This window comes from Mugil cephalus, chromosome 12, assembly GCF_022458985.1.
Source record: "Mugil cephalus isolate CIBA_MC_2020 chromosome 12, CIBA_Mcephalus_1.1, whole genome shotgun sequence".
Lineage (NCBI taxonomy): Eukaryota > Metazoa > Chordata > Actinopteri > Mugiliformes > Mugilidae > Mugil > Mugil cephalus.
In genome coordinates this window covers 27,408,364-27,433,445 of record NC_061781.1, presented here as the reverse complement: position 1 = coordinate 27,433,445, position 25,082 = coordinate 27,408,364, and the positions used below count along the sequence as shown (strand labels likewise).

The 25,082-nt window shown below is 48.1% G+C and overlaps 2 protein-coding genes across 2 annotated transcripts; both read left to right on the top strand.

Moving 5' to 3' along the window:
• The first annotated feature begins 63 nt into the window (after positions 1-63).
• Positions 64-7,981, top strand: ube2g2 (ubiquitin-conjugating enzyme E2G 2 (UBC7 homolog, yeast)). The gene is made up of 6 exons (XM_047601739.1): positions 64-231; positions 1,216-1,251; positions 1,325-1,370; positions 5,265-5,383; positions 6,154-6,294; positions 7,534-7,981. Exons 1-6 carry the CDS (start codon positions 189-191, stop codon positions 7,644-7,646), a joined length of 498 nt encoding a protein of 165 aa, XP_047457695.1. The 5' UTR covers positions 64-188; the 3' UTR covers positions 7,647-7,981.
• Positions 7,982-11,043: 3,062 nt separating this feature from the next.
• LOC125018053 (thrombospondin-type laminin G domain and EAR repeat-containing protein-like) lies at positions 11,044-24,456 on the top strand. Its single transcript, XM_047601691.1, has 15 exons — positions 11,044-11,644; positions 14,441-14,511; positions 14,588-14,749; positions 15,010-15,242; positions 15,424-15,514; positions 15,594-15,747; positions 18,355-18,486; positions 18,976-19,093; positions 19,193-19,307; positions 19,682-19,862; positions 19,951-20,009; positions 20,084-20,260; positions 21,575-21,753; positions 22,083-22,184; positions 23,895-24,456. The coding sequence occupies exons 1-15, from the start codon at positions 11,521-11,523 to the stop codon at positions 24,046-24,048; spliced, it is 2,052 nt and encodes a 683-aa protein (XP_047457647.1). The 5' UTR covers positions 11,044-11,520; the 3' UTR covers positions 24,049-24,456.
• The last annotated feature ends 626 nt before the right edge of the window (positions 24,457-25,082 follow it).

Here is a 25,082-nt window from a genome sequence, read left to right as displayed (position 1 = left end):
GAAATCTAATGTTTATAAAATGTTGGACAACGACGAAGTATCGCCGTGTGCGCATGCTCAATAGGCTCAGGACCCGGAAAGTCCGTGTGCGCATGCTCAGCAGGATCGATCTGTTCCGTTGAACTGAGAGTCGGAGTTAGTTTGTTGTTTTCTCGGTCTCCGGTTTTTCTCGGTCTCCGGTGAACGCGATGGCCGGTACCGCCCTCAAGAGACTCATGGCCGAGTATAAACGTGAGTGGACCGGACCGCGGGACCGAACCTCAGCGGGGCAATTTAGACGTTAGCATACATGCTAAGCTACCAGCCCCGCTGCTGCTCCAAGCTCCGTTAAAGAATCTGATGATTTTAACGTTTGTCTGTGTAGAAACAACCAGTGACCTCAATTATGGATCGTTTTTATCAATAAAAGTAAATTCTGCTTAATTCGACCTCATGCTCGTTAACTCAGGAGCATGAAATCAGTTGAAATAAGACATTATATAATTTGTTGGTGTTGCTCGCCATCGTCATCTAGAAACTTCTGAAAGGATATAAGTGAAACAACAGACGACCTCTTTTAGAAACTCTGACAAATAAAAGTGAACAGTGAAGATGGGAGCAGTTTGTTGTGTTCGGAAAGAAAATAATAGAGCTCATTAATACGTCCAGACTTTCAGTGCGACACAGTGACAACGCTGATTAACGGGCGCCTGAAGAAAATCCTAAATATGACGATTTTTGAACGGAGTTTGGTGCACGACCCACGAAGTTTGCGTATTCTAACCTTTGTTTAAAAGTTGTGTGTTTAAATATATATATATATGTGTGTGTTATCTTCTACCTGCTATTAATCCTAATGAATCGTATTATTGTTTGTGTCTATTGTAGCCGTTGTGTTGTTCTGCTCGTGTTTTAATGTTGAGCTGCAGGATTAGTTTATTACTTTTAATAAATGACTGTTGGGGTTCAGTGTTTATTTATCTCAGGTGTGAGAAATCCTTGTCACAGTAGAGCAGAGTTAGACATGAATGCATACAGGAAAGATATAATAATGTAATATAAATCTGTATGTGCAGGGTGGAGATCATTGAAACTGGTAAAACTGGTCAGAAATGACTGAGAGTAAAATGTGTTGTAGGACAGTGAGGTGGTGGGTTAAAGCGCTAAGAGCAGATAGGAGCAGCAAAGAGGTCAGAGGTCATCTAATGTTAATGTTAGGGTCTGTGTGTGTTTCAGAGCTGACCCTGAACCCCCCCGAAGGCATCGTAGCAGGTGAGAACCGATCCGGCTCAGACCTGTTCTCTGGGCCAGAACCACGTAAACGGGACGTTGTGTTTCTCTGCAGGTCCGGCCAACGAGGAGAACTTCTTCGAGTGGGAGGCCCTCATCATGTGAGTCCACGCTGAGAGTCCACACAGGCTCTTACTTCATGTGTAGACATGGATTAATGTTCACTTTAACGAGTACACGAGTAAAACTCAGTTAAAAAATACAAACAGTGAATAAGAGGAAAGAAGAGTAAAATAAAGCGTCACCACACTATTAAAGTATTAAAGCCTAAATAATTAATAAGTTTAAAGTTTAGCTTAGCAGAGGCCCAGGTCAGTGACATCATAGTGCCCCCCCCCCACACACACACACACACACACACACACACACACACACACACACACCCCAAACAAAGAAAACACCAGGAAAAATGTTGCTAACAGTGAACAGATGACGTCCTGAAGATGAAGCAGGTTCTGTTTAAGGCTGATCCTCCTGCTCGACTTCATGGTTCATCAAACCTCATCACATCTATTTGATAAAGTCCTTCATTTATTGGTGAAGTGTGACAGTGACCAGCAGGTGTCGCTGTTCACTACCTGACAGCATGACATCAATGAAAACTTTCATCTCCAGGGAAACAGTTTGTACTTTAAGAGGATGAGCGGCCTAAATGTTGTTCTCATTCTTTTTAATTCATTCGTTTTTTGTTGTAATTTTCTACATTTCTTCATGAAAACAACTCAGAACGACCTGAAAGTCGACAAAGAACCAAACACATGGAACAGAACTATGATGTTAAACTGGTCCAGTGTTGATCGTGTTGTTGAGACCTTCAGACAAGTGTTTGTGGTAACAGCTGATCAGGTCTATCAGCATTTCTACTGGATGAAGGTCAGGACTTTGACTTGTTCCTAAACATTCATCTGGTTCTTCTGGAGAACCACTGGTGTTCTTGGGCTCCTTGTCTGTTTCTCTTCACATTCAGCTCATGGACTCATGTCCTGACATTTTCTTTCAGAGTTCACTGGTAGAATTCACAGTTCATTGGTCCATCAATGATGAGCAGATGCAGCAGAACAGGCCCAAACCAGGACATTAGCGCCCCCATGTTTCATGGAGGGATGAGGTTCTGATGCTGGAATGCAGTGTTGGTTCATCTCCAAACATTTAAACCAAACTATTCTACTCTGGTCTCATCACATTCATGGAGACACGTTTAATGTAGAACATGGTTCCTTAACCTTTTTTCCCGGGGCCCATTCAAACATTCACACTTTCGTTTTAATTGATCTGAGTCTTGGTTTGACTTCTAATCAATATCTAAATCAAGTCCTCGTGTGGTTTGACAGTTAAAACCTTGCGAAATAAATTATGCAATACACTTTTACTACCTCATTTATTTATACTGTGTATGTAAACCTGCACATACGACACCAACATAAAGACTCAGGGCTCAATATTTAGAGTTTGATACACGTTCAAAAAACTGAAGAGAATTTTTGATAAAAATTTGTGGAAATAAAATAAATACATTCAAAATAATAAAAGTTTCAAATTAAATAAATGAACTGTAAGTTCAGGGCCCTTCTCCTCCATGGTCGTAGTTTTCCTCTATAACCGGAGACGGTAAATTTGATGATTTCTTAAAAATAATTAAATATTTTTTGTTACTGACAAACTCCTGCTCTGCACTTCAGCCCAGAAGAAGGTGATAAGGCACCAGATGTGAACAGGAAATCGCTTTTGGCTTTAATGTTGATGTGTGTTCCTGTTACGTTCCTGACAGACTGTGTCACTGTAGAAGCTTCAGCCCAAACACTGAGCTCTGACATGTTTGTTTCAATCACATCAAATGTGTTGTTGCACCATCGTTAATGGAAGCGCACATGTGAATTAGGCCTTCGTCATGTGAAGCTGTGCCCATCGGGTGATGTATGTGTTAATAGAGCGTTTATAGCGATATCACACACGTTTTCAACAATCATGGCAATTGGAAATCTACGAGCCTCCTCCGAGGAGGTTCGGTAGCAGATATCGGGCCGATATCGGGCAGATATCAGCCCCAAACACGAGTCGACCCGGACTCCTGACCACGTCCAAGCCCCAAACACGAGTCGACCCGGACTCCTGACCACGTCCAAGCCCCAAACACGAGTGCAATGAAACTTCGCTTCCAGGGGCATTTAGAAGACGAGAGGCTGCTTTTATTAGGAAATGTCGTTTTAAGATGCTGCCTCACTAGCATCAGCCCACACTCATCATCATCTCCATGAACAAAACCAAACTTAATCGAGGGGCCACCCTTAAACAGTCCAACCATGCACAGAAGCCCCGCCCCTTAGTTACGGTTGCTAGCCTGTCAGCTGTGTATGAAGGCCTTTTCCTGCTGATGCTTATCGTAGTGTGTTAAACAACGAGCTGAAGCCTTAATCGGACTCTAACAGGAGAACTTCAGTGCATGTAAACACGTTTCTCCGATTAAAATCAGAGTTTCATTATCTGATTGAGACGCACAGATCGAACCTGCACCAGAAGAACCGAGAACTTTACATATGAGATTTAAAATGTAGTAGTAATGTTTAAACGACTCTAGTTTATTATATCACATGATAGGTCAACGGGAAATCGGGCCGTATTAACGTGGTGTTAACCCGCTGAAAAGACACGTATCGCCCCCTGGTGGGGAGGAGGAGAACAGCGCTGACGTTCTCGCTACGCGCTGTTCTGTTTATCACGTGACGGAGGCGACCGACGCTGCCTTAAAGTATCCGACGCTCCATCCAGTCTCCATCTTGTTGCTCAGGTCACAGTGTGTCTCTGGTACAATGGACTGATTAATTTTTAAATCGATATTAGATCGATGTACGTCGTCCTTAAGGCCAACCAGCCGAGCACAGATCCATGTAGTTGGATCGTAGGAAAATAAATCGATTCATTGATGCAGTGGATGAATCGTTACAGCTCCAGCAGTAGCTGGATTAAGCTCTGCATGTAAATGCATTGACTGCCACCATGTGGAGGGAAGCTGCATTGCAGCCTTCGCGGCCCACAGATGCAGAACTGATTTGTTTGCAGCCCATTAGGTGGCGCTGGTGGATGTAGCAGAGATACATATTTAATACTGGCTCATTTTAACATTTCTGTTCCCCCTGTTTTGTTGGTTTCTCTTCGCCTACGTTCAGAAAATCCTGTGTCGTTTTGAGTCACTACATTCAAACTAATATGAGGCGAATGTGTTGAAATGCTGGAGACGCTGTGGTTTACGTGATGTCAGCCGATGCAGCTCCTGTTGTTGTTGTGGTGTTGTTGTGGTAGCGTGACAGCAGCTTCAGTCTGCCCTTTAATTTAGGCTGCAGCTCCTTCAGTCCACATACCTGAGATCAGTGGGACCACACCCCGTCATTACAGCCGTCCTCCCCAGAGACGTCCTCTCACTGTCCCCCCAGAGACGTCCTCTGACTGTCCCCGCGTCCTGTCCTGAGCTCCGGTCGCCTCAGGTCAGGACAATCTGGGACAGATCTCACTGTGTTTGAATGGAGCCGGCGCTCAGGCAGGAACTCATGGATCTGATTGGCCGAGCTGATCCAATCAGATCCATCACGTCAGATATTCAAAGGTCCGCTCTGATAATCAGTCACCACATCAGAACGGACGGATCTAGAACCGGAAGTTTATCAGCTCCAGAAGCGCCTCATGTAACTTCACAGAGGCTGTGAACATTAGAGAACTAGAATCTAGAACCACAGACCACTTCAGTGTTCCTCTAGAGAACCCTTATATTACTAGCTTAACAGCTTCTGGAACCTCTTTCAGAAACCAGAGTCTCCTCAGTGAATAAAACAACCTTTAGAACCTTTTCAGTAAGTACTAGAACCTGCCAGACTCTAGAACCACTGGAACCACTCCAGGTTCTCCTTTAAGAACCAGAAAAACTACTGTCTCTAAGATGTTCTAAAGGAACCCGGACCTCTTGGAAGGTTCTTGTCCTCATGTCGTCTGTGGTTCTGTTGCAGGGGTCCTCAGGACACCTGCTTTGAAGGAGGCGTGTTTCCAGCCGTGCTCAGCTTCCCCTCGGATTATCCGCTCAGTCCTCCCAAGATGAGGTTCACCTGTGACATGTTCCACCCCAACAGTAAGTCCACAGCCCCGCCCCTCCACCTGCTATAGGCCCCGCCCCTCCACCTGCTATAGGCCCCGCCCCTCCACCTGCTATAGGCCCCGCCCCTCACCTGCTATAGGCCTCGCCCCTCCACCTGCTGCAGGCCCCGCCCCATCACCTGCTACAGGCCCCGCCCCTCCACCTGCTGCAGGCCCCGCCCCTCCACCTGCTGCAGGCCCCGCCCCTCACCTGCTACAGGCCCCGCCCCTCACCTGCTATAGGCCCCGCCCCTCACCTGCTATAGGCCTCGCCCCTCCACCTGCTGCAGGCCCCGCCCCATCACCTGCTACAGGCCCCGCCCCTCACCTGCTATAGGCCTCGCCCCTCCACCTGCTACAGGCCCCGCCCGTCACCTGCTATAGGCCCCGCCCCTCCACCTGCTACAGGCCCCGCCCCTCACCTGCTATAGGCCCCGCCCCTCCACCTGCAGGCAGGTGATCATAGTAAACCCTCATGGTCGGCATGGTGACCACTGGTCCAGGTCTCTCTGGTCCTAGAAGTTGGTCATGTGACTACAGGTAATCTGAGCATGCTCAGACTAGAAGACGCCATCATCATCATCATCATCATCATCATCAGCTCAGACTAAACAACCAAGAAAAGCTGAATATAACTAATTCTCCTCCTCCTCCCTCTTCTCCTCCTCCCCCCTCCTCCTCTCCTCCTCCTCCTCCTCCTCCTCCTCCTCTTCCTTCTCTTCCTTCTCCTCTCTTCCTCCTCCTCCTCCTCCTGCTCCTCCTCAGTCTACCCTGATGGCCGGGTCTGTATTTCCATCCTTCATGCTCCTGGTGATGATCCTATGGGCTATGAGAGCAGTGCCGAGAGATGGAGCCCGGTCCAGAGTGTGGAGAAGATCCTGTTGTCTGTGGTTAGCATGTTAGCAGGTGAGTTAGCATGTTAGCAGGTGAGTTAGCATGTTAGCAGGTGAGTTAGCATGTTAGCAAGTACAGTGGTGTGAAAGTGTTGCTCCTTCCTGGTTTCATATGTGTTTTGCATGTTTGTCACATTTCAATGTCTCAGATCATGAAACTAATGTAAATATTAGTCAAAGTCTGTGGTTCATTAATTTAAATGAATATTTTTATTATTGAGGGACGGTAGATCCAGACCTCCATGGTCCTGAGGTCCTAGTCTTAGAGAGATCCTCCACAGCGAGGCCTCATAAGCTGGACCTCTAGAACCACAGTGAGAACCACAGTGAGAACCATTACCCACACATGGAGCAAACATGGACCAAGAGAGACCACATGACCCCCCTCATCCCGAGACCTGAGCCTCACTGGGCTCAGCTGAGGTCAGAGGTCAGGAAGAGACCGGACTAACATGGACCCCAAGACCAGAACCACTGCTGAGCTACAAGAACACCTGGAGGAACCCCAAGACTCTGGACTGACCAGACTAAAGCTGGAGTCAGTGACAGCAGCAGGAAAACCTGGTCCTCGTCCCCGTAGGGTGCTGGTCTTCAGGACCTGGAAGACTGACTGTGATAAATGGAACCACGGGTTCTGGTTCTCCCTAAGACGAGCATCCTCAAGCTGAAGAGAACTTGGACAATGATCCAGAACCCAGCATCTAGTCCACTTCTGAACGGATGGAGACCAACTACATGAAGACTGGAGGGTTCTAGTCAGAGTCCAGACCTGGATCCAGGTCTGGATCCAGACCTGGATCCTGAGATGCTGAGGCCCGACCTTAAACAGGAGGTTGATGCTGGAGAACCTTCCAAAGACCTGGAGAACCTTCCAAAGACCTGGAGAACACTCCGATGACCTGGAGAACCCTCCGATGAGGCTGAACTACAACAGCTCTGTAAAGACGGGAGGGACTAAACTAAACCATCAGGGATCAGGTCTAGGAGAGAACCCCTTCCCCTCAGAACCATGAGGGTCTGGATGATCCGTCACTAATAAAAACCTTCATGTAAACGAATGGATCATAGACTTTAAATAATATTTAAATTAGTTTCATGATCTGAGACATTTAAATGAGACAAACATGTAAATAAAACCAGGAAGGAGGAAGACTTTCACACCACTAGTCTGTCTCTGTGTTAGCATGTGTTAGCTTGTGTTAGCATGTGTTAGCTTGTGCTAGCTGCTACCAGTGTCTCCTCTGTGACTCAGAGCCCAATGATGAGAGCGGCGCTAACGTGGACGCCTCCAAGATGTGGCGCGAGGACCGAGACCAGTTCTACAAACTGGCCCAGAAGATCGTACGCAAGTCTCTGGGACTGTAGAGGTGATGATGTCATCACGCTGCGCCCAATGAACAGGCATGGACTGAGAGTGGGCGGGGCCATGTCATCATGACGTCATCAGTCTGACGGCAGCAGACGTCCAACGTGGCGTCTAACGAACTCTTTTTATCCGTCTCCACTTGTCTTTAAATTATTTCTTAAAGTTCTTTTAATCTCGTCTCAGCCTCCATCTTGTTGCCGCGTGTTGCCGCGTGTTGCCGCGGTGAAGGACTTGAAGCACTTTATCTGTTCTGAGCTCAGACGCAGGTTTTTATTCACCAGGAGTTTTTTTTGTTTGATTTCAAATGTTCTTCATTAAAAACACAGAATGAAAACAGTCGCGTCCAGATTCTCATTCATCTTCCTCCTCTTAGGATAGAAAAGAATAGAGTAGAGTAGAGTAGAGTAGAGTAGAGTAGAGTAGAGTAGAATAGAATAGAGTAGAGTAGAGTAGAGTAGAGTAGAATAGAGTAGAGTAGTAGAATATGATTGACTAGAATTGGAGAGTAAAAGTACAATAGAAAGATATATTATAAAGAGTAATATAAAATAAGAGTAGAAATAGAAATAAATGTGTTATGGTAAAGTAGAGTAGAGTAGAGTAGAATAGAGTAGAATAGAATAGAGTAGAGTAGAGTAGAGTAGAGTAGAGTAGAGTAGAGTAGAGTAGAGTAGAGTAGAGTAGAGTAGAGTAGAATAGAGTAGAGTAGAGTAGAGTAGAGTAGAGTAGAGTAGAATTCCCTTTATTGTATTTGTACTACGACATTGGAGAGTTTCAAAAACAGTATAAACCAAATAATGCAAAGATATTATTTATTTACAAGCTACAGTTAAAATACTAAAACTAAACAAATACTGAAAATACACAAGAAATATCAAATAAAATGTGTTTTATGGTAAAAGTAACAGACACAATAACATCATGTAGATTAATGTTATTGTGAGAGTTCAGGAAACAGTTCTTCATTCTGTTTCTCCTCCTCCTCCCTCCTCTCCTCCTCCTCCTCTTCTCCTCCTTCTCTCCTCCTCCTTCCTCCTCCTCTTCCTTCTCCTCCTCCTCCTCCCTCCTTCCTCTTCCTCCTCCTCCTCCTCCCTCCTCCTCTTCCTCCCTCCTCCTCTCCTCCTCTCTCCTCTTCAGAGCTGCTTTCATGTCTCAGAGCAGCATCTTTAGAAACTATGAGGACTGGAGGACGTCCTGGTCCTGGTCCTGGTCCTGGTCCTGGTCCTGGTCCTGGTCCTGGTCCTGGTCCTGGTCCTGGGCTCTGGTCTCTGGTCCTGGTCCTGGTCCTGGTCCTGGTCTCTGGTCCTCTCCGGTCCTGGTCCTTCCTGGTCCTGGTCCTGGTCTTGGTCTCGGTCCTCCTGGTCTCTGGTCTGTCTTCTGGTCTCTGGTCCTGGTCTCTGGTCTTGGTCCTGGTCTGGTCTCTGGTCCTGGTCTCTGGTCTTGGTCCTGATCTCTGGTCTTGGTCCTGGTCCTGGTCCTGGTCTCTGGTCCTGGTCTCTGGTCCTGCTCCTGGTCTTGGTCCTGGTCCTGGTCTCTGGTCCTGGTCTCTGGTCCTGGTCCTGGTCCTGGTCCTGGTCCTGGTCTCTGGTCTCTGGTCCTGGTCCTGGTCCTGGTCCTGGTCCTGGTCCTGGTCTCTGGTCTCTGGTCCTGGTCTCTGGTCCTGGTCCTGGTCCTGGTCTCTGGTCCTGGTCTCTGGTCCTGGTCCTGGTCTCTGGTCTTGGTCCTGGTCCTGGTCCTGGTCCTGGTCTCTGGTCCTGGTCCTGGTCCTGGTCCTGATCTCTGGTCTCTGGTCTCTGGTCCTGGTCCTGGTTCTGGTTCTGGTCCTGGTCTCTGGTCCTGGTCTCTGGTCCTGGTCTCTGGTCCTGGTCCTGGTCCTGGTCCTGATCTCTGGTCTCTGGTCTCTGGTCCTGGTCTCTGTGTAGTCTGAACCGTGTCCTCAGAAGTGGTTTTGATCTGTGGCGTGTTTAGCCTCAGGTGAGGGGGCGGAGCTCGGTCTCACCTGGGGAATTCCTCAGAGACGGATTCAGACCTGAGATCAGGGGCCTGTTCATCTCTTTCAAGTCTTCTTCTCTCAAATTCACCCCAATCATCATCATTTAACCTCCACTTAGCCCCGCCCCCTCGCCCCCCCTCCCCGCCCCCTCACACTGTTGAGTGTGTGTTGAGTGTGTGTTGTGTGTGATGTGTGTGATGTGTGTGTGTGTTGTGTGTGTAGAGTGTGTTGTGTGTGTGTTGTGTGTGATGTGTGTGTTGTGTGTGTGTGTAGAGTGTGTTGTGTGTGTGTTGTGTGTGATGTGTGTGTTGAGTGTGTTGTGTGTGTGATGTGTGTGTTGAGTGTGTTGAGTGTGTTGAGTGTGTTGTGTGTGTGTGTTGAGTGTGTTGTGTGTGATGTGTGTGTGTGTTGTGTGTGTAGAGTGTGTTGTGTGTGTGTTGTGTGTGATGTGTGTGATGTGTGTGTGTGTTGTGTGTGTAGAGTGTGTTGTGTGTGTGTTGTGTGTGATGTGTGTGATGTGTGTGTTGTGTGTGATGTGTGTGTAGAGTGTGTTGTGTGTGTGTTGTGTGTGTGTGTTGTGTGTGTAGAGTGTGTTGTGTGTGTGATGTGTGTGATGTGTGTGTTGTGTGTGATGTGTGTGTGTGTTGTGTGTGTAGAGTGTGTTGTGTGTGTGTTGTGTGTGTGAGGATCTTTCAGCTTTAGAAATAAAAACATTTCCTCCCATAGATTGTAAATAAATATGGATCCAGAGCGAGTAGAGCGCCCCCTGGTGTCTGGCTGCAGTAACGTCCTGTCAGAGCGCCCCCTGGTGTCTGGCTGCAGTAACGTCCTGTCAGAGCGCCCCCTGGTGTCTGGCTGCAGTAACGTCCTGTCAGAGCGCCCCCTGGTGTCTGGCTGCAGTAACGTCCTGTCAGAGCGCCCCCTGGTGTCTGGCTGCAGTAACGTCCTGTCAGAGCGCCCCCTGGTGGACACGTGCTGACAGAGAAACTAACTCATTCATGTCAATCACTTGTGAATCAGCTTCAATTAGAACATGAATGAATGATCTGGTCTGAGGACAGCACTTGATAAACGCCTCCCCCACCTCCCTCCCTTACCCTTACCCCCACCCCTCCCTCTCCCTCCCTCCCTTACCCCCACCCCTCCCTCTCCCTCCCTCCCTTACCCCCACCCCTCCCTCTCCCTCCCTCCCTTACTCCCACCCCTCCCTCCCTCTCTCTCTCTCTCTCTCTCTCTCCCTCTCTCTCTCTCTCTCTCTCCCTCTCTCTCTCTCCCTCTCTCTCTCTCTAGCTCCTCCCAGTCTTTTATAGTTACCTGTGGGGCGAGCAAGCCCAGCTCACCTGCAGATAAACTCTCAGACTCACCTGAACCTGAACCAGCTCACACTGTTGTCTCCGGTCTCTGAGGACATCCTGGTCTCTGGGGACATCCTGTCTCTGGTCTCTGAGGACATCCTGGTCTCTGGGGACATCCTGTCTCTGGTCTCTGAGGACATCCTGGTCTCTGAGGACATCCTGTCTCTGGTCTCTGAGGACATCCTGGTCTCCGGTCTCTGAGGACATCCTGGTCTCTGAGGACATCCTGGTCTCTGGGGACATCCTGTCTCTGGTCTCTGAGGACATCCTGGTCTCTGGGGACATCCTGTCTCCGGTCTCTGAGGACATCCTGGTCTCTGAGGACATCCTGGTCTCCGGTCTCTGAGGACAGAGGCTTGTCCTGAAGTTTGTCCACAAAGTCAGATTCCTAGAAGACGTCTGACCAGGTCTGGTGATATCTGACCTGTTAATAACTTAAACAATAATAATAATAATAATTATAATAAGAGGAAGGAGTCGGATGTCAGTGTTGGTGAATCCAACGTGTCCACGGTACGAGGCGTGATGATGCCGTGCTGCTCCCTGACCTGGACCTGGACCTGGACCTGGACCTGGACCTGGACCTGGACCTGGACCTGGACCTGGCTGCTGCTCACGGTCCCAGTCCAGAGCTGGAGGCCCTGTACAGGTAGGAAACCAGGTACACAACAACATTTACACAACAATGACAACAAGTTACAAATTCATTAAGACACAGGACGAGATGTTACAATTACTTGTGCCCTGATCATAGACAAAACTCCTTTAGACGTCTGTGATGCTTTTTACAATATATATATATATATATTTTAAATATCTGTGATGAAAGCTGCTTTTTATAATATAGAATATTTATATCAATATAATATTTAATATCAAAACAGAGGAGGAGACTCGTCAGCTGTTATCATTATTATCATTATTAGCATTATTATCATTATTATCATTATTAGCATTATTAGCATTAGCAGTAGTAGTACTAGTTTGTCAGGTCATTACAACCTGTTATCTGTGTGACGTCATCATCAATGCAGGTTAGCCCCGCCCACCCAGAGTATCACAACAAATAAAAGTTACTGGTCATGAGCCTCACAAATGTTTCCTCCCATAGACTGTAAATACATTTCGAACCAAAGCTAGTAGAGCGCCCCCTGGTGTCTGGCCGCAGTATAGGTTGTAAGCTCCACCCCCTCCATGTTAGGGGGCGGGATTAGGGGCGGGGCTTGGACCAACCACACTAAATATGTGTCTAATAATTTATTTTCGAGGACAGTTTGTGTCATTTTAGGTCGTTAATATAATGTTGATGAAAAAGTCTTTAGATAAGTTTAATTTTAGTTCGTTATTTGGGGGGGGGGGGGAGGGGGGGCGTGGCCCAGTGTCCATGTTTATATACTACTGTAATACTACTGTAGTAGTTTATAAATATGGACACCATATCTCCACTCCCCTCATAGTCACGATGCCCCGCCCACACTCCCTCCATAGTCACGATGCCCCGCCCACACTCCCTCCATAGACACGATGCCCCGCCCACTCCCTCCGGGCTCTACCTGAGCTGGAAAGTCTCCAGTGTGTCTCTTGTCCACTTCGTCTGAACGTGGTTGTGTTTACACCTGGACGTCAATGTTAATGTTTCGTGTCTTTCTTTGTCTCCATGTTTTTGAGTCTTTGAAATGTGAGATCTGTTTCTCTACGCGTCGTCCCCTCCCTCCATTCATCCTCCATTCATAATCCATTCATCCTCCATTGATCCTCCTCTGAGGAGCTTAAAGGGGAATTCCTGCTAAAATCTGATGTTATATTTAACCTGATGTCTTTTCTCTTCCTGGTCTGAAGCTACAGTGAAAGGACTTGACCCCCAGATGTCCCAGTCCCAGGTCGTGCTGGTAGCAGACGTGTTATCAAATGTGCCGTCCATCCTGTGATTGTGTCTCCTTTAAACAATCAGGACAGCGTTCATGGCCTTTCATCTGTCTGGGTCCCTCGCTGTGAAAGGCAAGAATAGGCTCAGCAACATCTGAGGATGTGGGTGAACTTTGAAGAGTTCTGTTTTGTTCAGAGACACAGTTACAAGGAAACCACAAACTATCCGGTCTGTCCTCGTTCACCCCTGATCTGCTAATACACACGTCTGCTAGCTGGTAGCTGCTAGCTGGTAGCTAGTAGCTAGTAACTGGTAGCTAGGAGCTGGTAGCTGGTAGCTAGTAGCCAGTAACTGGTAGCTGGTAGCTAGTAGCTGGTAGCTGGTAGCTGGTAGCTGGTAGCTAGTAGCTAGTAACTGGTAGCTAGTAGCTGGTAGCTAGTAGCTGGTAGCTGGTAGCTGGTAGCTAGTAGCTAGTAACTGGTAGCTGGTAGCTAGTAGCTGGTAGCTAGTAGCTGGTAGCTAGTAGCTAGTAACTGCTAGCTGGTAGCTAGTAGCTAGTAACTGGTAGCTAGTAGGTGGTAGCTAGTAGCTGGTAGCTAGTAGCTGGTAGCTGGTAGCTAGTTTTTTCTTCTAGCTGCAAAACAAATGAAACTAAGGGATATTATTAGCATTAGCATCTGGATAAAAGATATTAGCTCTCTGATGTGTGTTAGCATTAGCCTGCTACTAAGCACCTGGGCCCGTATTCCTAAAAGTTCTTAGTGCAAGATTAGAAGAGTAGATGGAGGCAGAGAGGAAAGGTTCCTAAAGAAGGTTCTGCAGTGAGATGTGCTGAGAGCAGGGAGGAGAACTTTAAGAGGCTTAGAGAGGAGAACATGGTGGAAAGAAGAGGAGGAGAGATATTCTCCTGGAGCAGGAATCATTTTACCTGGTTAATAGCACATGGATGAAGAGCAACAATGGTTTTAAAGTAGATCTACTATTTATTTCTCTTCAGTCTCATAGATCAGATTCTAGGATTCAGTCTGTGGATGTGACTCGTTCTATGGATCAATGACATGATGCCTCATACGTAGCAACAGGCTCAAGCCCAGCTCCTCCCTGCACCTCCTCCCTGACTCCTCCTCACTGACACCTCCTCCCTGACTCCTCCTCACTGACACCTCCTCCCTGCACCTCCTCCCTGACTCCTCCTCACTGACACCTCCTCCCTGACTCCTCCTCACTGACTCCTCCTCCCTGACACCTCCTCACTAACATCACAGCTCCTGTCCTGGAGTCACTGCTCAGACCAGACTCCTTTAGGCTCAGCTAGGAGCTACACCAGAGGACCTGGAGGAGGAGGAGGACCAGGAGGAGGACCTGGAGGAGGAGGAGGATATGGAGAAGGAGGAGGACCTGGAGGAGGATGGGTCCTGGATCATTCGTCTACTAAATGTTTTCCAACCTGTGACCAAAACAAAGATGGCCGCCTCCTGCGTTTATTTTTAGACGGATGGAGCCACAGCTTGAGGAAGTGCTGATAAAATAAACTGATGAGAGGACAGATCGTTTACATCTGAGAAATTTCCTCCACAGATCTACTTCCTCTAGACCTGCTGTCCAGAGCCCTGCCCCACCCACTCCCCGGACAAGCCCCGCCCACTCAGGTAGGACCCTGGCTGAAGGTGAATGGGCCAAGGCCACAGTTGGACTAATAACCCAACGCTCGATTGGTTCAACCAGGTGCAGATGGTTCAGTCCAAAGGGTCCCGGGGGCTCCGATTGGCCGGTGCCATGGCAACAGGACTGAGTTTCCCTGCCTCCCAAATCTTCACCAACTGTGACTTCTTCCCCGCGGAGTTCTCAGTTATCGCCACAGTGAAGCTGCAGAGACTGAAACAGAAGGTGAGTCAGCGGAATGGAACCGATCCTGGTCCAGTCTGGTCCAGCCTGGTCCAGCCTGGTCCAGCCTGGTCCAGTCTGGTCCAGTCTGGTCCAATGTGGTCCAGCCTGGTCCAATGTGGTCCAGTCTGGTCCAATGTGGTCCAGCCTGGTCCAGCCTGGTCCAGTCTGGTCCAGTCTGGTCCAGCCTGGTCCAGCCTGGTCCAATATGGTCCAATGTGGTCCAGTCTGGTCCAGTCCTAACCTGTTCTTTCTGTTTCCAGACCAATGAGTACATCTTCTCTGTGGTGGAGGAGGGATCTGAGTCACTGTTGCTGGGGTTACGTGTCTCCGAGAGCCGCCTTCACTTCTTGACCACGCCCCCTGGCGTTGGTGGGAGGAGTCGGCTGACTTTCAAAGATGTCTGCCTGGATGATAACCACTGGCACACCGTGGTGCTGGCCGTCAGCGGCCCCTACGCCACGCTGACCGTGGACTGTGGGCTCCCTCTGGAGATGTGAGTCACTTTCAGACCAGTTCAGACCAGATCAAACTATTTGGACCAGTTCAGGTTCTTGTCTTGCTGCTCGGCGAGGTCTCGCCTGGTTCAGTCCTGCTTGGTCCGGTTTGAGCCGTCCCCTGATGGTTCCTAGTCCAGAGGTCTTCCTGAGTCATTACCTTGGTTTCCTGTCTCCCAGTAAACAGGTCCAGTCATTTCCCAGCACTCTGAGCACTAGAGGGTCCAGGTTCTACATCGGGGGCCGGGGCCGGTGGAGGGGCCGTTTCACTGTGAGTGTGTGATCAGGACCAGATGGATCCAGAACCTTCTGGACCTGGACCTGTTTCACGCTGGTCTGTCTGTGTCCAGGGTCTACTCCGTCAGCTGGTTCTGCTTCCAGGCTCAGATGCTACATCCAGACTGTGTCCCACCTCCAACCCGGGTCTGGCTGAGCTCTCCGTCCCTCAGGTTCTGAAGTCCACCCCGCTCCAGCTGGACCTCCAGGGACCAGTCTACCCCTATGGTGAGGAGGACCCAGACTTTAATGATCCACCAGGGGAATGTCCTGGTCTCAGCTGCTCTCAGATTGATGGAGGTAGAAACTCTTCATCCAAGGATCTTCTTGGTCCTGCAGTGTTTTCAATAAATGTCCTGCAGGATTGAGTCAACGAGGACATTGTGAGACAAAATCCTTTTCATTCCTGATACAACTTCTGTATTCTTCTGTATGAACGTCAGCTATAACGTTAACGTCTGTGTTAGCATCTGGGTAGAGGTCTGTGTTAGCATAGGGTTAGGGTTAGCATCTGAGCAGTGGTCTGTGTTAGCGTCTGGGACAGGGTCTGTGTTAGCGTAGGGTTAGGGTTAGGGTTAGCGTCTGGGACAGGGTCTGTGTTAGCGTCTGGGACAGTGTCTGTGTTAGCGTCTGTGTTAGCGTCTGGGACAGGGTCTGTGTTAGCGTCTGTGTTAGCGTCTGGGACAGGGTCTGTGTTAGCGTCTGTGTTAGCATCTGGGACAGGGTCTGTGTTAGCATCTGGGTAGAGGTCTGTGTTAGTGTCTGGGTAGAGGTCTGTGTTAGCGTCTGGGACAGGGTCTGTGTTAGCGTCTGGGACAGGGTCTGTGTTAGCGTCTGGGACAGGGTCTGTGTTAGTGTCTGGGTAGAGGTCTGTGTTAGTGTCTGGGTAGAGGTCTGTGTTAGCGTCTAGGACAGGGTCTGTGTTAGCATCTAGGACAGGGTCTGTGTTAGCGTAGGGTTAGGGTCTGTGTTAGCGTCTGGGACAGGGTCTGTGTTAGTGTCTGGGTGAAGGTCTGTGTTAGCGTCTAGGACAGGGTCTGTGTTAGCGTCTGGGTGAAGTGTGCACGAGGCTGCTGGCTGTGTTTGGGCTTTGAGCGTGGAGCTGTGATGGTATCAGAGGTTCAGTAACCTGAGCTCCAGACTGAATGACAGGCCTCAACAGCTACCTGCAGCTTAATTGTTTGATGTGGGTTTCCATGACAACACTGGGAGGTCAGACAGGTGCCGACTCGTACAGGTGTGTTTGAGTTGTTGTGAGTCAGGTAGCACATCTGAGTTTTCTCTTTCTTCTCCTCTGAATGTGGGACACATTAAAGGATTATCTCATCTTAGTACCTTAAGTTGTTTGATTTGTGTTAGCTCAACCATTAGCATTAGCCTGGCGATGGATAGCATTAGCTTTTTTATGGGGCATATTAGCTTTAGGTTGCTAAGAAATAGAGTAAGTAGCCAAAAATTAAAGGTCACCAGCTGGAATCTATCAGCGATCAGAAAGCCATCCTGCCCTTTGTCAGTGCAATGAATATCAGCTGGTTCAGTCCAAAAGGTGCGTCATTACCAAGGTGTCACACAAGGAACATCTCGTCTTGTTTTCGTCCACTTATCCGGGTCTGGGTCGCAGGGGCAGCAGCTTCAGAAGGGAGGTCCAGACAGGAGATGTTGTTGTCCTGGGGCGACCCTGAGGCCTCCTACTGGTGGGACATGCTCAGAACACCTCTAAAGGGAGGCGTCCTCGCCAGATGCTCGAACCACCTCAACTGACTCCTCTCAATGAGGAGGAGCAGCAGTTCTACTCTGAGCTCCTCCCAAGTGTCTGAGCTCCAACCCTATCTCCGCTTGTATCTGTGATCTTGTTCTTTCGGTCGTCACCCAAAGCTGATGACCATAGGTGAGGGTTAGAACATAGATCGACTGGTAAATTGGGAGCTTCGCCTTTCTGCTTAGCTCTCTCTTCACCACGACACATCAGTCGACCATAAACCGGCCGAGACCAGGTGCTCCTCACAAGATTTCTGACAGAGGAGTGAAAACAATTATCAGAAGAGTTGTCCAAGAGCCAAGGACCATGAGTGGAGAGCTTGAGAAAAACCTGGAATTAGCAGGTACAATAGTTTCAAAGAAAACAATAAGCAATGAACTCAGCAGCCGCGGCCTGTACGCACGCTCACCACCACGACTCTGTTTATGAAGGAAAACCAGGCTGTTTGCTGCACAACGTTTGGACAAGCCTGTAAAATACTGGGAGAACACAGTGGAACTCTTTGGATGCCACAACACATACCATGTCTGGAGGACACAATGCACATCAGCCCAGAAACACCATACGACAGTGAAGTCTGGAGGTGGAACATCACGGTGTGGGGATGTTTTTCTGCTTATGCTACTGGCAAACTTCATATAACTGAAGGGAGGATGAATGGGAAAATGAACCGAGACGTTCTTGATAAAAATCTGCTGCCATCGACCAGAATGAAGAAGATGAAATGAGGACAGACATTCAGAAAGACACTGATCCCAAACACAGAGCCAAGGAAACTCTCACTGGCTTCAGGGGAAGAGAATAAAGCTGCTAGAACGGCCTGGGTTCTTTCTCTGTGTGGATCACTGGGGCTGGTACCAACACCTGGTGAAAAGTTCATGTCGATATCACCTTTAGAAACATGTTCACTATGAAACACTGTGACGTGTTCGATACTTATTTTACCCTCTGAGTGTTTATGTACATACATATACATGTATGAATGTATATATTTATGAGCTGTTGCTAGTCTATGCTAAGCTATGCTAAGCTATGCCAAGCTATTCTAGACTGATGAGTGTCTGTCTCCGGTTTAGAGGCCGAGGCCCGAGTGACTCTGGGAACCCGCCCTCGGTGTTCTGGACCAGAACTGGGTCAGCTGTGGTTCGACGCCCAGAGGAAAGGTCTGTTCATCTGTGATGGGACGGGATGGAGCCCAGTGCTGCAGAGTGAGTCCAGACAGAGCCCTGTTCTACCAGGGACCGGTTTGATGTGGACCTCTGTAATCTGTCATAATGTCTTATGTGTCTCTGTTATGATCTTAATCCATGTCTGTGATTAGTAAAGTAATAATTAACCATAAATGATCTGAACCCTGGTCCTGGTACCACAGAGGGCCTGACATAAACCTGGTCCACAGAGAACCAGACTCTCTGGGTCTTTGTTCTGTCTCTTGTCTCTTGTCTCATCCTGAAGATGTTTAATGAATCCAAGTGTGGACAGATGTTAGGGAGCAAAGACCCGTTCACCCATTCAGACCAGGATGAACCCATTAACTCCACCATTCATGTGTTCATCTGCTCTAAATACTGACAGGTCCTTGGATCAATAGCCTCTAATGTAGAGTTTATGATCCAGTAGGAAGTAGAAACTGTCCTCTGACCTGCAGCAGAGACACAACTATGTTGCTGTAGGTTCTGATGAGACTGTGTGGACAGGGAAGGAGCGTCTGGACTACCTGGAGGACTACCAGGACCTGGACACCCGCTCACAGACCTTTGACGTGGAGGTCTTCTCCATCCCATCTGAGGGTCTGTTCATGGCTGCAGCCAACAGGTACCAGAGCCAGAACCAGAGCCAGAACCAGAACCAGGAAGGGAGGAACGAAAAAACCTGAACCGTCTCTGACCCCTGTCCCCTCTCCTCCTCCTGCAGCGACTCGAGACCTGGATCAGGTATCTACAGGTGGACCGATGGATCCTTCCAGCTCCACCAGAACATCAGCACCCAGGAGGCCCGGTCCTGGAAGCACTTCACCATCCAAGACCAGGTCAGAAACCAGTACCAGTAGCAGAACCAGACTGAGACCAGGACCTCTGACCTCTGTAACCAGGACCAGAGTGAGACCAGAACCATAACTCGGCTGAGACCAGACCCAGACCCAGACCCAGAACTAGAACCAGAACCAGAACCAGAACCAGACCAGGACCAAGACCTCTGACCTCTGTAACCAGGACCAGAATGAGACCAGAACCATAACTCGGCTAAGACCAGACCCAGAACCAGAACCAGAACCAGAACCAGACCCAGACCCAGGACCAGGACCAGGACCAGGACCTCTGACCTCCTTAGCCAGAACCACTGTCTAGGTTCCATGTTTGAATCTGATTGGACGAGAAGATGCCTCCTTTCAAACTTTTTCAGATTTTCCTGGTGGTGGCAAACTTCAAGGAGGCGGAGTCTGAGCTGTCAGTCATCTACAGGTGGAACGGGAGGCGGCGGCATTTCCTCCGACATCAGACACTGGAGACTCACGCCGCTCTGGACTGGGAGGCCTTCCACATCCACAACCACAGCTTCCTGGTGGTGGCCAATCACAGACGAGGTGACCAGGACGTAAACATGAAATGCAGTGAAGCTAATTAGTTGAGCACCACCATGTTGGGATTGACAGTCTGTCTGTGTGTCCTCAGCCCGAGACTCCGCCCACAACATCCACAGTGTGATCTACAGGTGGAACCCAGAGACAAAGGTAACGCCGTCCAGTCAGGGGACGAGACGTTGGACTGTCCACATGGTTTCACATCTACTTCCCCCCCTCCACAGCTGTTTGAGGTGAACCAGACTCTGTCCACATCTGGAGCGTATGACTGGGAGTTCTTCAGCGTGGGACCGTTCCACTTCCTGGTGGTGGCCAACACCTTCGATGGCCGGACCACAGCGGTCAGCTCCACCGTCTACGTCTGGATGGACGGACGCTTCCAGACCTTTCAGAGCATCCCGGTAATGATAATGAGAATGATAATAATAATAGTAATTATGACCCTAGGTCTGAGTGCAAATGGTTGTTTGACTCTGTGTTAGTCCTGAGATAGGAGGAGATGTTAGTCTGGTGGAGGAGATGTTAGTCTGGTGGTGGAGGAGATGTTAGTCTGGTGGAGGAGGAGATGTTAGTCTGGTGGAGGAGATGTTAGTCTGGTGGAGATGTTAGTCTGGTGGAGGAGATGTTAGTCTGGTGGAGGAGAAGATGTTAGTCTGGAGGAGAAGATGTTAGTCTGGAGGAGGAGATGTTAGTCTGGAGGAGAAGATGTTAGTCTGGAGGAGGAGATGTTAGTCTGGTGGAGAAGGGTCAAATCAAACATCTAGAAACTACTGAAACTGTCTTAAGACCTTTATTCCAGACTGGAAGGATGGTGGAGAACCATGTTCTACCAGGAAGAAATAAATCCTGGTTGATGGAGAAACGTTTGGAAGAAAAGCAGCAGTAGAACTCAGGGCTGTGTTTAATAGTGGAAGGAAGAACATTTCACACCATGGACAATGTGAAGGGAACTCAAGGGACTGAACAGAAAACCACTGATCAGGGAGGACAATCGGGAAAAAAGGTTCCAGTCTGACAGGGAGCAGCACAAAGACTCTGGACTCTGGATACAGAGGGGGAGGGTTATTTATATGAGGTCTGAACCGAACTGCAGACTCGCTCATAAATCAGAGTATAAAACATTAATATGACAACATGAAAGCAGGTTCATAACGTCAGGAAGCACAGTAATGAGCGGGTGAGGGGGTGAGGGGGTGAGGGGGTTTCCACATTTCCAACCACAGAAACATGTGAATATCTGAAGCTTTAATTTAACTTCTGAGGACGCATTAAACTTTAAAGGCTTCAACACATGGCTCAGATCAGACAACAACAACAACAGCTGGAAGCATTTCATCACTTCATCATCACTCATTCATCATTACATTTCATTTTTCTGCTTTCTCTACTTGTGAGGACCCAAATCCAAAAAATATTTATGGTTTCTGAACCCTCCCCCTCCCTCCAGATCATGTCTAAAGTAAAGAAGAACTTAACGTGTGAGAGACTTTCCTTCCCTCCTTCTTTCCTTCCTTTCAATATTGTACTGACCAGCTGGTTTCGCTTCTTATTTCCACTGAGGACATCAGCCACAGAGGCTAACAGCTAGCGTGCTAACTACGACTAACTTAAAGTGGGATGTGTAAAGTGAATACTTGAGCTAAGACGAGGCAGAAGGACAACAGACAGGACACAGAGTTGGATGTGTCCCCTCAAAGATGTGTGTCCCCTTCCAGACGGTGGGGGCCACGGACTGGGAGACGTTCCAGATCGACGGCAGGTTCTTTCTGGCCGTGGCCAACAGTCAGAGCATCTCCAGCCATGGGCCGAGTCTCTACAGCCTCAACTCCACCGTGTACGAGCTCAACCCCCTCACCCAGACCTTCATCCGCTTCCAGGACATCCTGACCCACAGGTAGCACCCACCCCTACACCTGACCCACCCCTACACCTGACCCCCCACCTCACCCACAGGTGGCACCCACACACCTGACCCACCCCCACCCCGGACCCACAGGTAGCCCCCCAACACCTGACCCCCCCACCTGACCCACAGGTGGCACCCACACACCTCACCCACCCCGACACCTGACCCACCCCTACACCTGACCCACCCCCCCACCTCACCCACAAGTAGCCCCCCTACACCTGACCCACCCCCACCCCGGACCCACAGGTAGCACCCACACACCTGAGCTGATGGGACGTCCTAAATGTGATGTTTTTGTTGTCATTGTGTTGCAGTGCTGTGGACTGGGAGTTCTTCACCATCGGAGATGAGAAGTTTCTGGTCGTGGCCAATTCTCATGATGGCAACTCGTACTCTCTGAACAGCATCGTCTACAGGTTGGTTGATGGTTGTTGGTTGTTGATGGATGTTGATGGTTGATGATGGTTGTTGATGGATGGTTGATGGTTGGTTGATGGTTGGTTGATGGTTGTTGGTGGATGGTTGGTTGATGGTTGTTGGTGGATGGTTGGTTGTTGGTTGGTTGGTTGGTTGTTGGTTGGTTGGTTGGTTGGTTGGTTGATGGTTGTTGATGGATGGTTGTTGATGGATGGTTGGTTGGTTGTTGATGGATGGTTGATGGTTGTTGATGGATGGTTGATGGTTGTTGATGGATGGTTGATGGTTGTTGATGGATGGTTGTTGGTTGTTGATGGATGGTTGTTGGTTGGTTGGTTGGTTGTTGATGGGTGGTTGGTTGTTGGTTGGTTGTTGTTGGTTGTTGATAGATGGTTGGTTGGTTGTTGATGGTTGTTGATGGATGGTTGGTTGATGGTTGTTGGTTGGTTGTTGGTTGGTTGGTTGATGGATGGTTGGTTGGTTGTTGATGGCTGTTGATAGATGGTTGATGGTTGTTGATGGATGGTTGATGGTTGTTGATGGTTGGTTGATGGATGGTTGATGGTTATTGATGGATGGTTGATGGTTGTTGATGGATGGTTGCTGGTTGGTTGGTTGTTGATGGATGGTTGGTTGTTGATGAATAGTTGGTTGGTTGTTGATGGATGGTTGATGGATGGTTGGTTGTTGATGGATGGTTGGTTGGTTGATGGATGGTTGGTTGATGGTTGGTTGTTGGTTGGTTGGTTGTTGATGGATGGTTGTTGGTTGGTTGGTTGTTGATGGATGGTTGGTTGTTGGTTGGTTGATGGATGATTGGTTGGTTGTTGGTTGGTTGGTTGATGGTTGGTTGGTTGATGGTTGGTTGTTGGATGGTTGGTTGGTTGTTGGTTGGTTGATGGTTGGTTGTTGATGGATGGTTGGTTGGTTGTTGGATGGTTGGTTGGTTGATGGTTGGTTGGTTGATGGTTGGTTGTTGGATGGTTGGTTGTTGATGGATGGTTGGTTGGTTGTTGGTTGGTTGATGGTTGGTGGTTGGTTGTTGATGGATGGTTGGTTGGTTGTTGGTTGGTTGATGGTTGGTGGTTGGTTGTTGATGGATGGTTGGTTGGTTGTTGGATGGTTGGTTGTTGGTTGGTTGTTGGTTGTTGATGGATGGTTGGTTGTTGATGGTTGGTTGTTGGTTGGTTGTTGGTTGTTGGTTGTTGATGGATGGTTGGTTGTTGATGGATGGTTGGTTGTTGATGGTTGGTTGTTGGTTGGTTGTTGATGGATGGTTGTTGATAGATGGATGGTTGGTTGATGGATGGTTGTTGATGGATGGTTGTTGATGGATGGTTGGTTGTTGATGGATGGTTGGTTGTTGATGGTTGGTTGTTGGTTGGTTGTTGGTTGTTGATGGATGGTTGTTGATGGATGGATGGTTGGTTGATGGATGGTTGGTTGTTGGTTGGTTGATGGTTGTTGATGGATGGTTGTTGATGGATGGATGGTTGGTTGATGGATGGTTGGTTGTTGGTTGGTTGATGGTTGTTGATGGTTGTTGATGGATGGTTGGTTGTTGATGGATGGTTGTTGATGGATGGATGGTTGTTGATGGATGGATGGTTGTTGATGGATGGTTGTTGATGGATGGATGGTTGGTTGATTGATGGTTGGTTGATGGATGGTTGGTTGATGGTGCTGTCATGTGGCGTCTCTGCCTCCAGGTGGCAGGGATACGAGGGCTTCGTTCCCGTCCACAGTTTGCCGACGTTTGGCTGCAGAGACTGGGAACACTTCAGCACGGAGCAGGGTTCCTTCCTCCTCTACTCTAGCGCCACCTCCAGGCTCAGCAAGGTATTCAGACTGAAGACGTACTGAGAGACAGGAGGACGTCCTCATGGACTCGGGAGAAACTGTCTTTGAACATGAAGCACTTTGAGCTGAGAGAACAGCGCCCCCTCTGGAGCTTTCATGAACTGATCACTGAAGGAAACTACTGTGATGGGTGGAAGTCACATTTAAGGAGCGACAGCCACAAGCTGCTGAACATTTATTTATTGATCCTGAAGCTCTTCATCCAGCAGTGACTCATTTCTGATCAGTTTGTTTCTTTAATATTTAATCACAGTCAAGAATGAATTAATGTTTTAAACTATATCAACGTCTCCTCTCTTTAGCCATGTACATAAACTAATAAGTTATTCTACAGACATGAATTTAAGCTTTTCAAAATGTACTCTGTAAAACATGAAGTATATGTTTAAAGTTTTTTATTAAACGATTTCATAAATAAATAAATATCATTAAAAGCTACTTCTTTTGTTTCACGTCTCTTTATTGTTTCTGTCTTTTCATTCATTCATTCTCTCATCTGATTCACTCCACAGTTTTGAATAAATAATTCAGCTGTGGTTTTAATCACAATCTCCTCATTAGGTTGTATAACCGTTATCTGCTCGTTATTTCAGAAAGAAGTCATATCAACTCCATATGTGGAACCTAATTAGACCAACTTCATTAATAACCTGGACTGGAAAAGGATTTGGAACGTACCTGCTATCTATACAATAAATAATAAGAAGAAATAATTGGATTTATCCATCGAAGGGTTGTATTCTGAACAGGTCTGATGTAAACTGCTCTCCCTGAAGATCTTTTTCATTTATTCTGCTCTTGTCCTTTTCTGCAACTTGATTTCTATGTGTTGAAACACATTTTTCCTTTTGCTTTGAACACATATTGTTTGGCTTCATTGACTATCACTCTACAAAAATAAACTATTGTATATCATTAATGTGATTATACATTTAGACAAATATCATATCCACAAATGTTGGTTCACTAAGTCGTGTTTTTGTGTAATAAGATATTCTCAAATGTTTGTCGCCCCCTGGTGGATAACTGAAATAAAA

Excerpts from the sequence above, each read along its gene's own strand:
- ube2g2 (XM_047601739.1), top strand. The coding sequence starts at position 189 with ATGGCCGGTACCGCCCTCAAGAGACTCATGGCCGAGTATAAAC. Across the intron at positions 1,371-5,264 it reads GAGTGGGAGGCCCTCATCAT|GGGTCCTCAGGACACCTGCT; the intron begins GTGAGTCCACGC and ends GTTCTGTTGCAG. Across the intron at positions 5,384-6,153 it reads TGACATGTTCCACCCCAACA|TCTACCCTGATGGCCGGGTC; the intron begins GTAAGTCCACAG and ends GCTCCTCCTCAG.
- LOC125018053 (XM_047601691.1), top strand. The coding sequence starts at position 11,521 with ATGATGCCGTGCTGCTCCCTGACCTGGACCTGGACCTGGACCTGGACC. Across the intron at positions 19,863-19,950 it reads GGTGGCCAATCACAGACGAG|CCCGAGACTCCGCCCACAAC; the intron begins GTGACCAGGACG and ends GTGTGTCCTCAG. Across the intron at positions 21,754-22,082 it reads CAGGACATCCTGACCCACAG|TGCTGTGGACTGGGAGTTCT; the intron begins GTAGCACCCACC and ends ATTGTGTTGCAG.